Here is a 16,693-nt window from a genome sequence, read left to right as displayed (position 1 = left end):
TCACTTTAGAGAGATAAGCAGGGGTTCTTAACTCAGTCTAAGAACCACCCCCAGGGACTTGGGGAGGCTGTACATAACTCTGAGGGGGTTGGTGAACTTAGCTGGGGCTGGGAGGTGGGAGACAAGGAGGTGGGAGGAAATGTAACATCTTCATTTTCATTAACCCCTAACTAAAACTTAGTATTTCTTTCAATGATTAAAATTCAAATAATTTAATATTGAAAAAATTATTCTGAGAAAAGTGGTTCATAAGTTTCATCAGACTGCCAAAAGCACCCCCCCCCTTCCCCACACACACAAAGACTTTAAGAACATCTGTTTGAGTTTGTTCCTCTATTTGCCCAAGATCGTCTATAGTCTTTTGTTTGGTCCTCACTGTGTTTATTTGCTCACTTTTGAATACATGTCAAAGAAAACAATCAGTTAAAAATATGATAACCTGGGCCCAAGAATGAGGGTCTGGAATCTTGCCTTTTTTTTCTTGACTTGAGTCCTAATTCTGAGTACACACAGCCTTTGGGAAATTTGCTTATGTTAACAGTCTTTTTGACCTGTGATGGAGTGGACGTCATTTCATCCGAAAACTCTATGGCCTAGGAACTACAAAAAAGCCAGAATTTGGCACTAGGTCAGAAATCTGCAAATCCCTTACAGGTCCAAGCACATATTTCAAAGCAAAGCTAATTAAAAGTAACATTTGTCAAGGGCACCTTTGATGATCCCTACATATAAATTGCCTGCTCTCAGTTTAGTATAACTACTGCCAAGTAACATGTAACATGTATTGCTCTGGTCCCACTCTCTAGCCAGGTCTGTCACATTTTGTTTCCCCCTTTCCACCAAGATTTTCCTTTCTTGTCATTGGCTGGAACCAGTAATGGAAACTACCCAATTTTGGGGGCTGAGTAATTAGCACCCTAGTTCCATTTAACCACTTAACAACGAATTAGCTCAGGGGTGGCTAGGTGGCTCAGTGAGTAGAGAGCCGGCCCTGGAGTCAGGAGAACCTGAGTTTGTATCCAGCTTTAGACACTTACACACACACACACACACACACACACATAATAGCCGTGTGACCTTGGGCAAGTTACTTAACCCCAACTGCCCTCCAAAAAAGCAGAACAAAAAACAAAAAACAATGAATTAGCTTGTAGAAAGGAATGTTAGCTTCAGAGATACAGTAAGAATAAACATATCAACACTTCCCCCAACATGTAGGGGTCATTATCTCTTCCTTATACCACCTCCATCTTTGGGGAAGGGAGGGGAATTAGGTTCACAGCTTAGCTCAATTTCTATATGGTGTTAGTCTCACCAAATTTAAGTTCAAAGCTCCACTAGACTAACATCCAGCACCCTTGCTCTTTAGGGCTTTCTTAATGGGCTGTCTGGGCAGCTAGGTCTAGAGTAAGAAAGATTTTAAGACTTCCTGAGTTCAAATCCAGCCTCAGATACTTACTAGCTGGGTGACCCTGGGCAAGTCACTAAACCCTATTTGCCTCAGTTTTCTCCTCTGTAAAATGAACTGGGGAAGGAAATGGCAAACCATTCCCCTATCTTTGCCAAGAAAATCCCAAATGGGGTCATGATTAGTCAGATTTGACTGAAAAACAACTGGACTGGCTAAAACATCTCATCTGGATTGCTAAACTTCTGGATTCCAGTGACTTGAGCTCCCAGGTTAGAGACTTGACTTTCTGAATGTAGAATTGAAAAGGATAGGCAGAAAAGGCCAAAACTTCCTTCCAGTTTCTAGGGCCACATGGCTTAAGTAGGTAGAGGGGAGAGATGGCTCTTAGACCATCCCCTCTTACTGCAATGCAAATACAGAAAATATCCAGACTGCATTTGGTCAGGCAATTTTAAAGACATGGCATTTCTATCTACATAGCCAGGGGGAAAAGGTTGCTCCCTACCACATGGTAAACCAACACAGAATGTCCACACATGCACCAATTCTCCTATTTCCTGCAAGCAAGTACCCACTATCTTCTATGTGGGTGAAGCCATCTTAGGTAATCTGGACTTGCACCAAATGCCCATTACAAATGTAACTAATGAAGAAAAGGTAAGCATTATTCTACTAACCAAGGAGCTAGAGAGAACTATACATTAAATAAATAGCTAGGGAAATGAGAATTTTGTTAATACTTTTAAATTCCATTCTTTGTATTCTTTTGTTATATTAGTGAGTTATTTGAACTCATCCAAAGACACAGCATGGCATAATTGGTAAAGAAATGGAGCCAGGAGTTTTGAGGATCTGGGTTTAAGCTCCACATATGAGAGCTGTGGGATCTTGGGCAAGTCCCTTAAACTGTTAGGGCTGGACCTTAGAGGCAGCGGTGGCCTAGAGGGGCCCCGGGTGATCTCTGACTCTTGCTCTGGCTCCACCGCCTCGGACCGGACGCTGAGCTGGAGGAAGAGTAGGAGATGGAGACAGCGACGGCGGAGGGCGAAGATGGTGGTGGCGGGCGAAGATGGTGGTGGCAGCCCGGGGCCGAGCACACAGGGGCTGAGAACACTACGACCGTGGATGCTCCCTCAAGGCTCCTTGCTGTGGTAAACTTTACACCTGCCGCTATGCCATGATAACAATGAAGATCATTCTCTGGACCGGTTTAAAGTGAAAGAAATTGGGGGTGGCTAGGTGGCACAGTGAATAAAGCACCGGCCCTGGAGTCAGGAGGACCTGAGTTCAAATCCAACGTCAAACACTTAACACACACAAAAACTAGCCCTGTAACCTTGCAAGTCACTTAAGCCCAATTGCCCTCCAAAATGCAAAAATAAAAAAGTGAAAGAAGTACGGCGTGCAGAGTGTGGAAGAGTTCAGAAGGCTCAACAGACTTGTGGAGAAAGTAGCAATGTGTTCGGAGAATATTATTGCGATATATACCATCCCTTTGACAAAGATAAGAAACGGTACCATTGTGAGAAGTGTGAAATTTGTAGGATTGGTCCGAAGGAGGAATTTTTTCACGGTTTGAAATCTAACCTGTGCCTATCCTTGAGTCTCCAAGGGCATCACAAATGCATTGAGAAGGTGTCCAGAAAGAACTGCCCCACAGGTTTAGAGGACATTCATACAGCCCGTGTAGTTGCTCATGTCTTGCCATGTGGGCATCTTCTACACAGAACATGTTACGAAGAAATGTTAAACGAGGGCTACACGTGTGCATTGTGTATGCACTCTGCTCTCAACATGACTCGCTATTGGCGCCAGCTGGATGAAGTAGCGCAGATGCCAGTGCCAACGGAACATCAGAACATGACCGTGGCAATTCTCTGCAATGATTGCAGTGCCCGCTCTGTGGTCCAGTTCCACATATTAGGAATGAAGTGTAAGAGCTGTGAGTCATATATACCGCCCAAGATGGAGGCTGTGGAATTCCTCTGGAGAAGCAGTGATGTCCTCTAGACTGCGGAGAAAGGGCTGCCTCCCAAGACTCACCCTTGTTTCTGAAATAAGAGACATTGCTTAGTATTCTGTTGCTGTACTCTCACAAACATTAGTGTGATGTTTGTGGTCATGTGACAACATAACCCTCCACGGGGACTCGGTGATCAGACTCTCAATAGAATTGTCATTTTTATTATTGTGCAAAAACTGGAGCTGTCCCATTGAGTAGAAATCCCTTCAATGCTACTTAGGACCAAGATGACATTCTGCTTTGAAATTGATGTTCATTAGAATGTATAATTTCATTGCATTTCCTCTTAAGCAAAGCTATGCATCCAGAATCTAGAAATAGCTCTCAATAGAACTATGCTTAGCATTAGAACTTTATCTTAAGGGCTGTATTGTAAGACTAGGGTTTATCTTATTGTCTAAATAAACTTTAGAATTTTATAAAGCAGTCCATTTTGAATGCTATAAATGTGTATTTTAATGTAACATCGAATAAAACCTCTTGGCATAAAAAAAAAAGAGATGGAGGAGGTGTTGAACTGCATTGGTTGAGGGAGGGTCCTCATTCAAAGTTCCCACACACCAACAAAAATAACTTATCTGATCCAAAAAACATGTATAATACACTAGATTAGATGGAAGATGTATGAGACTATTGCTTTTTAAAAAAAATGCTTTTAAACACTTAGTAGAGACTAATTGCCTCCAAACTTCTTTTTTTGTTGTTGTTGTTGCTTATTTCTTTTCTTTCTTCTTTTGGGAGGTAATCAGGGTTAAATGACTTGCCCAGGGTCATACAGCTAAGTTAGTGTCTGAGATTTGATTTGCACTCAGGTCCTCCTAATTCTAAGACCAGTAATCTATCCACTGTGCCACCTAACTGCCCCCCAGCCTCTGAACTTCATGCTGATATTTCATCTTCTCTGTTCCTTAACTTGAGTATCAGTCAAAAGAATAGGATTTGGAATCAAAAGACCTGAATTTGAATCCAATATTGGCCACTTTACTCCCCCTGTGACTTTGGGCAGGTCACTTGACCACTCTAGGCTTCAGTTTCTTCCTCAGTAAAATAAAGGTGTTTGATGTGATAGATGGTCTTGAAGATTCCTTTCAGCTCTTGCCCTGAGAGTCTGTAACCTTACTGTAAGCATGCCATTCCTTTGTTAAGAAAAGAACACTTCTACAATGTGCATTCATGGAAACCAGTTAAGATTTCATATTGTGGGATAGAGAAGTAGGGGGAGAAAAGAAGCCACATGTTTTCTCTGTTCCCACTGTGAGCACACCCAGGATAAAATTATTTGCCTATATTCAATCAAAACTTAAAAGGAATCTGGAAAGAAGAATTTTTTACATAATAAACATGTTCCTTAACTAAACAATACATTTTTAAATTTATGTGTATTTCCCCAATTGCATGTTAAAACAATTTTAAACTTTTTTTTTAAGTTTTGAGTTCCAAATTCTATTTCTCCCTCCTTCCACTCCCAAATCCCTGAGATGGTAAGCAATCAAATATAGGTTGTACATGTACAATCATGTAAAATATTTCCATATTAGCAATTTTGTGTACGAAGATTTGAATAAAGTGAAAAATAGCATGCTTCAGTCTGTATTCAAACAATATCAGTTCTTCTGAAGGCTTCATCATTAGTCCTTTGGGATTGTTTTGGATCATTGTATTGCTGAGAATAGCTAAGTCATTTATAACTCAGCTTTTTTTTTTTTTGTGGTGGCAAAGAATTAAAAATTGAGAGGATGCCCCCTATTGGGAATGGCTGAACAAGTTGTGGTATATGATTGTGATGAAATACTATTCTATAAGAAATGACAAGCATGACAATTTCAGAAAACCCTGAAAGACTTACATGAACTGGTACAAAGTGAAGTGAGCAGAACCAGGGAACAATGTACACAGTAGCTACAATATTGTATGATGATCAATTGTGAATGACTTAGCTATTCTCAGCAATACAGTGATCCAAGATAGTTCCAAAGGACATAGGATGAAAAATACTATCCATCTCCAGAGAAAGACCTGATAAGAGTTTGAATGCAGATTGAAGCATATTATTTTTCACTTTATTAAAAAATTTTTTGTCTGTTTTCTTTTACAACATGACTAATATGGAAATATGTTTTGCATGATTGCACATGTATAACCTACATCAAATTGCTTACTGTCTGGGGGGGGGCAGGAGAGAGGGAGAGAATTGAAACTCATAATTTAAAAAAATGAATGTTTTAAATTGTTTTTATGTGCAATTGGGAAAATATAAAATATTAAAGGAAAAAAACTACTTTCTGCTTTATAGGCAATTAGATTTGAGCTAGAAGGGACCTTTTGAATCATCTAATTCAACCTCATTTTATAAGTCAGAAAACTAAGGCACAGAAGTCTTCTGGTTTCACACAGGTCTTCTGGATTTCTTTTATTAGGAACAGTAACTAGTCACCTTAATTCTGTGACCTTGCTATCATTCTTTAGGAGACAGGTTATCTCAAGGTTAACTATTGAGCTCCTCCTCAGTCATTTCCAACTTTGTCTCAACCAACTTTTATGATCTATTCGAGCTTTCTTAGTCACTCCCAGTTCCCTATAATTGTGACCATTTTGAGAGAGAATTTATGTAAAGTGCTCTATAAGGCCATGCCAAGGTAAGAGATTATTTTTATTCCTAAGTCTCTCCTTGGAATGGTGTTGCTCAAAGGTATTGAATTATGAATCAGTTGCTAGGCTATATTAATTGATATGGCAATAATGGTCTAGCAAGATAGTCCTTCACTTTTAAAAGTAAAGAGAACTTCAAGAAGTAGTGTGAGGGCGGCCAGGTAGCACAGCGAGTAAGAGCACCGGCTCCAGTGTTGGGATGACCTGGGGATCAAACCGTGGGCTCAGACACTTAGCACCCACCCAGAAACATCTGGCTGTGTAATCTTGAGCAAGTTACTTAACCCCAATTGCTTAGGGGCGGCCAGGTGGCTCAGCAAGTAAGAGCACCGGCTCCAGTGTTGGGATGACCTGGATCAAATCTGGGCTCAGATACTCAGCACCACACCCAGAAATAACTGGCCATGTAACCTTGAGCAAGTTACTTAACCCCTGTTGCTTTAAAAAAAAAAAAGTAGTGGGAGATATTAGTGAGGTTTACTAGACTAACTGATGTCAAATTTCTCCTTAATTGGAATTATAATATATGTTATAGAAAAATAAATCTTGGAAAAAAGTATCATTGAGGAGTTACTCTCACTCTATAGTATAGGGAAAACTTAGAGATATTGCAGGTTTGGATACAGACCACCAATAAAATGAATATTGCAATTAAGTCAGTCACATGAAATTTTTGGTTTCGCAGTTCATATGAAAATTGTGTTTACATGGTACTGCAGTTTATTTAGTGTGCAGTTGTATTATGTCTAAAAAACAACATACATAACAATTTTAAAAATACTTTATTGATAAAAAAAATGCTAACCATTATCTGAACCCTCAGTAAGTTGTAATCTTTTTCTTGGCAAAGAGTCTTGCCTCAATGCTGATGGCTGCTGATCGATCAGGGTGGTGAAGGTTGGGGGGAGGGGCCTGGGGCAATTTCTTAAAATAAGACATTAATAAAGTTTGCCACATCAATTGAATCTCCCTTTCACTTGAACACTTAGAGAACATTGTAGGGTTATTAATTCTCTCTATTATCAGTAGAAGTCTCCTTTTCGGTAGAGGTGACAGTGAGTGGAAAAATAACCAAAAGGGTTAAAAGAGATCCTGAGCATAAAGTAATACACAGGTCAAACTCTGTGCAATTCTAGACACTAAAATTTAAGAGGGACATTTAGAACTTGGTAGTCCAAGATGATGAAGAAGTTTAGAAATAGGGCCATTGGAAGAATGGTTGTAGAAAGTGAGAATTTTTAGTTGAAAAAAGAGAAGACTACTAATGTATGAAAAGTAGTATAAGATAAATGGAAAATACATAGTTGTCGAATAAATAAGAGATATTAGATTTGTTGTATAGCCTTCCATTGGATAAACCAAGGATAGAAGATATGAATTCAACTCACCATAGGAGAACTTTTTAACAAAGAGAAGGTTCCCTTTGGTGTAGTATTGAAGAAAAAAAAATTGGTTATTTAAAAAATTATTTTCTACCTTGATCAAAACATTTTTCAGCTTGAAATTTACCTGTGTCAAATTTAAAGGTGGCAGTTATAATTTCATCAGTGTGGGGACTTCCCTGGACAAGTCACAGTCTTTCTGGGCCTCAGTTTCCTTATCTGTGTGAAGACAGTGTGCCACAGTGGAAAGAATGTTGCATTTATAATCAAAGGATCTTATTTGATTCCTAATTCTTTTTTTTACATCTTGTGTGACTACAGTTAAATTACTTAACCTCTGTGGGCTCAGTGTTCTCATCTGTAAAATGAAGGGATTGCACTAAATGATATTCAGAGTCCCTTCTAGGTATCAGGATATGGATGGTATGATCCCATCCCAGATTTGAGCCAAAAGTTGAATAATCACATTGAAAGGTAAGGTTGTAGAAGGGATTCCTGTGTCAAGATTGGACAAGAAGGTGCCTTTCCTTTCCTTTTTTTTTTTTTTTTTTTGGTGAAATGACTTGCCTAGAGTCACACAGCTAGTAAGTGTCAAGTGTCTGAGGCTGCATTTGAGGGCCTCCTGACTCCAGACTCTATTGACTGGCGCCACCTAGCTGCCCCTAAAAGGTGTCTTTCAACTCTGGAAGTGATACTGTGAAGAATGGCCTTGAAGAGTCAAGACTTAAACAAATTTTGAATAACAATCATATTTTTTCAAAGCTCATCAGAAAGTAGAAGTAGAGCTTTCAGTATAAATTTTTTCTTCATGCTATATATGAATATGTCAGGGTTCTATTATGTCATCCCTGTGGGAATTTCCTTTCCTGATCACAAGCCGTGTAAAGTTAATCATTTTAGATAAATACTGGGGTGAGAGAAATTAAAAGATTTTCCCATGGTCACACAAGTTAATAATAGTGGGAGCAGATTCCTGTCCTCTGACTTCAGTCCTTGTTAGCCAGCCCATAGTACCATGCTGCCTTTCTCACCCTTTGTCCTTTTTTGTATGACTATGGAATGATGCTACTTATTACCTGTGATATTACATTATCCAATTTAGATAACCCATTCTACCCACTTGAAAAATATGTCTTCCCCACTAGCTGTCCCTTGACACAACATTCATTGACAACTCTGTTTTTCTTCTAGATCCCAGAGTGGGAGATTGGCCACTCATGTCTTCTCCTCTGCCACAAACCCTTATCCTTGGAGTTTATATCTACTTTGTCACTTCTTTGGGACCAAAGCTCATGGAAAACCGCAAGCCCTTTGACCTTAAGAAATTGATGATTATATACAATTTTTTAATAGTGCTTTTTTCTTTATACATGTGTTATGAAGTAAGTATTTTTAGTCTTTCTAATAGAAGATTTTGTTATTATTAGAGTACAAAATAACATAGAGTACAACACATTGTTGCTTTAATGATTATTATGATTATGAAGAAAAGTGCAGGGACAGATTTTTAGTGAATGAGTTGAGTCTCAGAAGGCCTTGTCAGATGCTTCCCTAAAAATCCTCATGAATTATCTTCAAGACACTAAATCATTTGGAACCATCTCAGTGTAACTCAGCCCAGAGGCAAAGTGAGATATTTGTTAATTTATCAATATTCTGTGATTCTCTAATAGCTTTAAAGTAAAAAATTCTGAATGAAATTTTAGCTTTAAAATATAAGACCTAATTTTTTGTGAAATATTAAAAATGTTTCAGATCACGATCAACCAGCATATTTAGGAAATGGATTGGGGGAAGGGGATCGCTTTATTTTGACAATGGGGAAAAAAAGCTTTCTAATGAGTACATATTTTCCTTATTTTCATTTCCAAAGTGCTTTTTGATATATTCTTCCTCTTGTAGTTACCACATACTAATATTACTATGTGAAACATTTATGAAATGCTTTGAAATCTTAAATCACTCTGTAAAGTCTAGTTATTATCATTATTACAGCATCTTGGTGCTTCTTGTCAGAGGGCACTGGCCTGTTCTATTCTAATGATGTTAAGTGTATATTTATTGAATCACGTCCCAGCATTCTGGTGTTTGCCACTTTTGTTTCCAGTTAAGGTTGCAGTTTCAGTTTTGTGCGCCTGGATTCAGGGCCTGCTTCTTAGAAGACGTATCTAAGGTCAAACTTGGATCAGGAATGAACTGGAGAAGCTCTCCAATAGTAGCTAAAGACCAGTTGGACTCTTCTACTCAATGCTAGCCTGGATTGTTTGTTGTTGTGTATCAAAGTTTTTTGATCTCTTTTAAGAGGACAAGTGAGTGCTATGATGTTCAATCAGTCATTTTCTCAGTTGTGTCCAACTCTTCATGACCCCAGTTGGGATTTCCCTGGCAAAGATACTGGAGTGGTTTGCCATTTCCCTCTCCAGCTCATTTTATAGACAAAGAAACTGGACAGAGTTAAGTGACTTGCCCAGGGTCACACAACTAGTAAGTGTCTGAGGCCAGATTTGAACTCTGGATGATAAACCTTCCTGATTCCCAGCGCACTGTACCACCTAGCTGCCCATGATGTAGTAAGACATAAACAATATAAATATTCTTTGAAAACCTTAAAAGGCTATGTAAGTGTATGGTAGTGTTATATATTGTGAGAAGGCTTTGGTGTATTTTAAATTAATCTGTGTTTCAAGAACTTTTTTTAGCTTTGGTCCTTAAAAATCTACCCTAGTCCTCTGTTAAGCTAACATCAGTTTTTTTCAGTTCTCAGTTATGAAAAATGTTTGTTAAAATAGTGATTATGTAGCACTTCAGTTATGGGAAAAAAATTGTGCTATAATGAATTTCCAAAATGTTTAGTTGTAATGCAATTCTGCCAAAATGAATACATCCAAATGGCAAGTTTTGAAAAATGAAACACAGCAACTATGTATCCTCTGTGTAGTAAATAAATGCTTATTAAATTAAATTGGAAGTGATTTAGTAGAATAATTGTTACTGGACATAAAAAAAATTCTGTTCTCTTCTCATTTCTAATGCTTGCACCACTGACAAGTCTGGTAGGGTGGGAAGAAAAGTGGATTGAAATCAGAGATCTCGAATGTGTATTCTGACCATGCCTCTTACTACATATGTGATCTTGGCCAAGTCATTTAACTTCTTCGGCCTCATTTCTATAATCTGTAAAATGAGGGCATTGGTCAAGATGACCACTAAGGTAGCTTTCAGCTCCAGATCTGTAACTGCCAAGTTTCTTCTTTATAGTGCGTGAGATCTGAGAATGGAATTTATTACATAGGGTACATGGACAGAGACCAGAGAAAGCTCATGGGACAAGTTCATTTGTTGTGATATCAGCAGATGGCTTGTAAGATGCTGGGGCATGGAGGCAGGTTTGTCACACAGTCATTCTGTATAATGATACTTGTAATGGCGGCTAGATGGTACAGCAGATGGAGCCTGGGCCTGGAATCAGGAATACCTGAGTTCAAATTCAGACTCATATACTTACTAGCTTTATGACTGTGGGCAAATCACTTAACCTCTATTTGTCTCCATTTCCTCATCTAAAAAATGGGGTTAATGTCACCTCCAACCTAGGATTGTTGTGAGGATCAAATGAGACGTTCATTAAAAAGTATTTAGCACAGTGCCCAACACATAGTAAAAGTCATATAAATGTTGGATATTATTATTAGTAGTAATATTAATTTTTACCCATATGAGAAAATGGTTGAATTTGACAAATGGCACCTCAGGAGAAATGGTGGCCATCCCTTGCACTACAGCTACTAGTACTTCTGTGACCTCAGTTTCTCCTTTTAAGCAGTAAACAGGCTGAATTCGGCTTGCTCTTCCAGAGTGAATGGGGCCAACTTCATTCTGTATCTTCAGTTTCTTCCAGAGTAAAGTGGGATCTAACCCCAGTCATTTGTATTATTACTCTGGCTTCTTCTATGTGCCTCCCCAAGCTGCTTGTACCAACTAGTCTCACTTCTCTTTATGGAATGTGGACAGATTAGCAAAGAGCAACAATGATGGCCAAAGAGGTGGCTCAATGATGCTAAGCAAGGAGAGGGACAGCAGGAATATGAGCCTTTATATGGTATCTGGGAGCAGTTGAAATGTCTGATTGTGTCAGGGGACGATTTACGCGTGTATGTTCTCCAGGTTTTAACGTTGTGGTACAGAACCAAATTTGCATCAGTTGATTTTGTTTCTTTGCTGTAAGTGCTGTCTACTCAAAAGTTTGAAAGCTTCTTGGATTTAATTTAGCCAAGCCCTTTCCCTTGGCAAGTTAAGTGACTTGCCCAACCCGGCATATGTAGTAAGAGGATAGAAGACACATTCAAGTCCTCTGATTTCAATCCAGTTTTCTTTCCACTCTACCGGGCTGGTTCAGTGTTGCAAGCATTAGAAATGAGAAGAGAAAAGAATTCCCTTTCCTATTAGCCTGCCTTGTATCCAGTTAGCCTAAATGATTGAATTACTCATACATTAGCTTTTTCTTAGAATGAAATGGGTGTTCCCTTTGCCTTGGATGATGTAAGTTATTTCCAATCCTTGGTAAATAGCTATTTTGAAAGACTCATGTGTATGTGAAATGAATATACTCATACATTACTATAGCATTCTTAACTAATCAAAAGGTAGAGATAAGAAGATGATGAAAAGCAATGAGCCCCACCTCAGTGAAAAGGTTGATACCTTTAACAGCTAAGGAGGATGCCTTCTTGGTTGCACAGTACATCAGAGAATTTATTACACAAGGTACAGTGCCATTAGGTTTGCAAGATAAATAGCCTTATCAAGAATGTGGTGCAGATATACTATTGTTGACCCAGGGTCAAATAGAGAATGCAATAAAGGAAAGAAACATTTACTCGAAGAACCAAACTTGACTTAGGATATTATGCCCTCCATATTCTGTGTCTATTCAAAATCTCCTCAAGAGAATTAGTTATTCAGCACACATCAGTGGCCAAGAAAGAGTCCAGGTTGGAATTTAAAAGTTGAAAATTTTGTGTACTCTCTCATATTCAATTTAGTGTTTATTTTCTGTAGAATAAGATAATAATAAGTTCAGAATTTTTGGCCACAGCAACTCATGAATGCAATTGAGTAAGGTATGGGGTCATTATGATGAGCAGTGATGGAGGAAGTGCTCACTTGGTCAAAGTCAGAGGTCCTTAAAGTATGAATTCATGAAAGGTATTTGTTAAATAAATAAGATGTACCAGGTACCATGTTGGGTGCTAGGAATGCAAATAAGAAAGTGATGGTTGGGGCAGCAAGGTAGTGTAAGGTATAAGGAGGTGAGTAAAACAGAGAAATTCTGGAAAGAAAGGAAGGGGCCAGGTGATGAAGAGGCTTAAAGCCAAACAGAAGATATTATGTCTGATCTTAGAGGTGATAGGGAGTCACTGGAGTTTATTGCATGAGGGGCAGGGAGTGATATGGTCACACGTGCTTTAGGAAGATCACTTTGATAGTTGAATGGAGGATGGGCTAGAGTGTGAAGAGACCTGTAGAAGGGAAATAACCAGCAGGCAATAGATTGGATGACTGGGAGGATGATGCAGTCCTCAACAGTAATAGGAAAGTTTGGAAGTGAAGAGGGTTTTGGGGAAAAGATAATGAGTTTAGCTTTGAATATGTCAAGCTTAAGATGTTTACAATCACATGCAATTCAAGGTGTTTAATAGGCAGTTAGAGATACAAGATTGGAGATCAGTAAAAAAAAAAATTAGGGTTAAATAGGTAGATTTGAGAATTATTAGCATAGAGATGAGATCAGATGTGAAATATGAGAGGGAGAGGAGAAGGACCAGGAGAGAGGCTTTTTTTTGAGGTTAACAATGTGGTCTGGATGAAGATCCAGCAAAGGAGAGTGAGGAGTGGTCCAGATAGATAGGAGGAGAACTAGGAAAGAGCAGTGTCGTGGAAACCTAGGGAGAAGAGAATATAAAGAAGAAAAAAGTGATTGACAGTGCTGAAGGCTTCAGAGTTCAAGAAGAATGAGGACTGAGAAAAGATCAAAGAATATGACAATTAAGAGATCTTTAGTAACTTCAGAGAGAGCTGTTTTGGTTGAATGATAAGATCGCAAGTCAGACTGTAGGGGGCCGCTAGGTGGTTCAGTGAATAGAGCACTGGCCCTGGAGTCAGGAGGACCTGTGTTCAAATCCGACCTCAAGACACTTAACACTTACTAGCCATGTGACCTTGGGCAAGTCACTTGACCCCAATTGCCCTGGATTCCCCCCTCCAAAAAGCAAAAAAAAAGAAAGAAAGAAAGAAAGAAAGAAGGAAGGAAGGAAGGAAGGAAGGAAGGAAGGAAGGAAGGAAGGAAGGAAAGAAAGAAGGAAGTCAGACTATAGAGCATTGAGAGTGAGAGGAGATGAAGTGGAGGAGTCTGTGGTAGATAGTCTTATGAAGGAATTTAGCCTCAAAATGCAGGGGGTAATGTGGGATTTTATATATAGTTGGTGAGGATAGATAGATCAAGTAAGGTTTTTTTTTGAGGATGGGGGAGATATGATCATATTTCTAGACATTAGGGCATGAAGATGAGTGAGAGGGTAGGGATGAGAGAGGAGGCAATCTTTTGAAGGCACAATGTGATCTCTTGTGCATGGAGCGGGGTAATATAGGTCCTACCTTCCTGATGGCAAGCTAGATGACTTGTGAAGCAGGGACTGGAGCCAAAGAGATATAGCAGTTTAGATGTGTGCTCATCATATTTCCAAAACTGAATGGATTAACTTTCCCTGGAATGGAGTCAGGATCTCTGGAGGATTATTCCATAGCCCAGAGGATCTCTTTTCCAGTAGGGAGAAGAGGATCCAGCTGTAGAGCAGATGGCAAGATACCTTGTAATGAGAAGAATCTGACAGATTAATTATTTATTGATAATTATTAATTAATTAATCATTACAGTTTAGATCTCAAGAGTACATAGCAAAACTTTAACCATGAGATGGACATGTCTCAGTGTAAAGGAAAACACTAACAAAAAGGGCTCCCAAACATTAGCAGATTTAGCTTTTCCTTAGTGAAATCAGTCGTGTCTTTCTATATGTCTCAGTCCTGTGGTACATTTTGAAATTTTCCTAGCTAGCTTAGAAAAAGAAGTCTGACCCTGACAATGTGTTTATATGTATGTTTTCGTTTTGGCAGCGAAGCAGTGTGTGCCCTGTCTCAGACCCATACAAAATGTGACAATGAGCAAATAATCACAACCTCTCAATGCTCTGAAGCAATTCTCTAAGAATATAAATTACAGATAAATTGTCATTCCATACGAATAGAAGGGGTTCTACATCAGTTATTCACTCTACAATTGAAATCACATGTATATCTCCCTTCTTGCAGTCTGTGTGCACGGATCAATGTCATTATGTGTTTGTATCTGTGGAACTAAGCTTTCTTTATAATCATTCTATTCTGTTAATTACATGTCTAAGAATCTGTCATGTTTAGGTAAATAAAGTGATTAAATGGTGAGTGCATACCTGTCAGATATAGTGGATATGTTGGTTGCTTTTGTTTAACTATTTTTCTTTGTTACAAAAGGTTCTTTTGCTGCTGGTGGGGTGGGTTAGGGGAAGGAGGACCTATCTGTAAATGATTACATTGTAAAAACAAAAAGTACCAATAAAATGAATTTAAAAAAATAAATGTATCAGCCAAGTCAGGTGCTGGTATTTTTTAAGATGAATTTTTAATGGCCCAACTTTCGTGATATTTCATAGCCTACTTTTTTTTTCCTTCCTGAAATGTCTCCATATGGCCTTGAAAAATCATATTTTCAAGTTTACAAATGACATGGCTATATTTTTAGCTTTAATAGATCATTTGCAAAAGTTTAAGTAGGTACCATTACATGATGAAATAAATTTTTAATTAAAAAATTTTTGCTTTAGGTTTATCAAATTAGAAATGTTAGGACTGAGGTCCATTGGAAGACTATGATAACACTGTGATGCTTAGTGAAAAGTTCTAAGAAAAGTGAAATGCAGGATGTGTGCACTTGTGCAAATAGACTATTGTCAACCACTTAAAATGGTTAAACTAATTAAACCTATTAAAATTAAAATAAATAGAACCCTTGGCTATTCACTTTCAAATGCTTTTTAATAGTAAACTTGCCCACAATCATACTTAGAAGAATGTTGACAAAGTATTTGGATTCAATTTCAAGACATCATCTTCAACAAATAGTTCATTCTTTTTTTTTACTGGACTATAGCCATTTTGTGGGTGTGTTGGAATTAAGGTCTACCAGATTGCAAAGTTGTAACTGACTTATTAACAAGAATATTTTCTTTTGAGAATGACTTTTCATCCAAAGCCATAGAGAAGATCTATTAGTTTCCCTTATCTTTTTTTTAACTTTACTTTGTCCATTTTCTTGAATTTTCATTTAAGATAAAGTAGTGTGATTGTTATCTATGATTGAAAATTGAACCCTGAGCAAAAGGCAAATAAAAACCCAGTTGTTATGTTGACCCAGAAAATATCTTGAGGTAATGTTTTGATTTGATTATTTCCTGATCTTGTAAGTCAAAATATTGAGTATTGCTAGATATAAGAGAAATTTTCATCACCTGGCAATCATCTGAGCAACATGTAGTTTGGATAACCTTTGCCTCACTTTTCTTCTCCCTGTTATTTCAGTTGTGATAACTGTCTGAAGAAAGTTGTTTTGCTTAGAACAACATTTGAATGAACAACAAAATGAATTTGAGTGTGATTCATAGTTGGTCACCATTTTAGCTAACTTTTTTCCTTCATTGCTGAGATTTCCCATTCAGGTACTCTTGTTGGAAATGTGTGAGGGAAAACCCAATTGAAATCTTTAAGTACACCTGGTAATAAATATTTTCTTAAAATTTTTTCCATTTTTTTCTTTCTCTTCACCATAGTTCTTCATGTCTGGTTGGGGTGTGGGCTATTCATACAGGTGTGACATTGTTGACTATTCCAGATCACCTATAGCCATAAGGGTAAGTTGTTGTTTAGTCATTTTTCACTCGTTTCCAACTCTTCATGACAAAATTTGGGGTTTTCTTGCACAGATACTGGAGTGATTTGCCATTTCCATCTCTAGATCATTTTGAAAATGAGGAACCTGAGGCAAGCAAGGTTAAGTGACTTGCCCAGGGTCACACAGCTAGTAAGAGACTAGATTTTAATTCAGGAAGAAGAATCTTCCTGATTCTGGTCTGACAC

At 38.2% G+C, this 16,693-nt stretch overlaps 1 protein-coding gene and 1 pseudogene across 2 annotated transcripts in view; both read left to right on the top strand.

The window, feature by feature from the left end:
- Positions 1-16,693, top strand: part of ELOVL7 (ELOVL fatty acid elongase 7) — a 112,341-nt gene that overhangs the window by 77,016 nt on the left and 18,632 nt on the right. For both annotated transcript variants that reach the window (XM_069096370.1, XM_069096371.1), the window contains 2 exons: positions 8,657-8,847; positions 16,387-16,467. In XM_069096370.1, coding sequence (XP_068952471.1) covers positions 8,657-8,847; positions 16,387-16,467 — 272 coding nt within the window. The remainder of the gene's footprint in view (positions 1-8,656; positions 8,848-16,386; positions 16,468-16,693) is intronic.
- Positions 1,239-3,931, top strand: LOC138167464 (RING finger and CHY zinc finger domain-containing protein 1-like; annotated as a pseudogene).

Source organism: Petaurus breviceps, unplaced genomic scaffold, assembly GCF_028583685.1.
Source record: "Petaurus breviceps papuanus isolate PSGF00001 unplaced genomic scaffold, PetGlider_PUasm1.0 229, whole genome shotgun sequence".
Classification (NCBI taxonomy): domain Eukaryota; kingdom Metazoa; phylum Chordata; class Mammalia; order Diprotodontia; family Petauridae; genus Petaurus; species Petaurus breviceps.
This window is presented reverse-complemented; position numbering and strand designations above follow the sequence as displayed.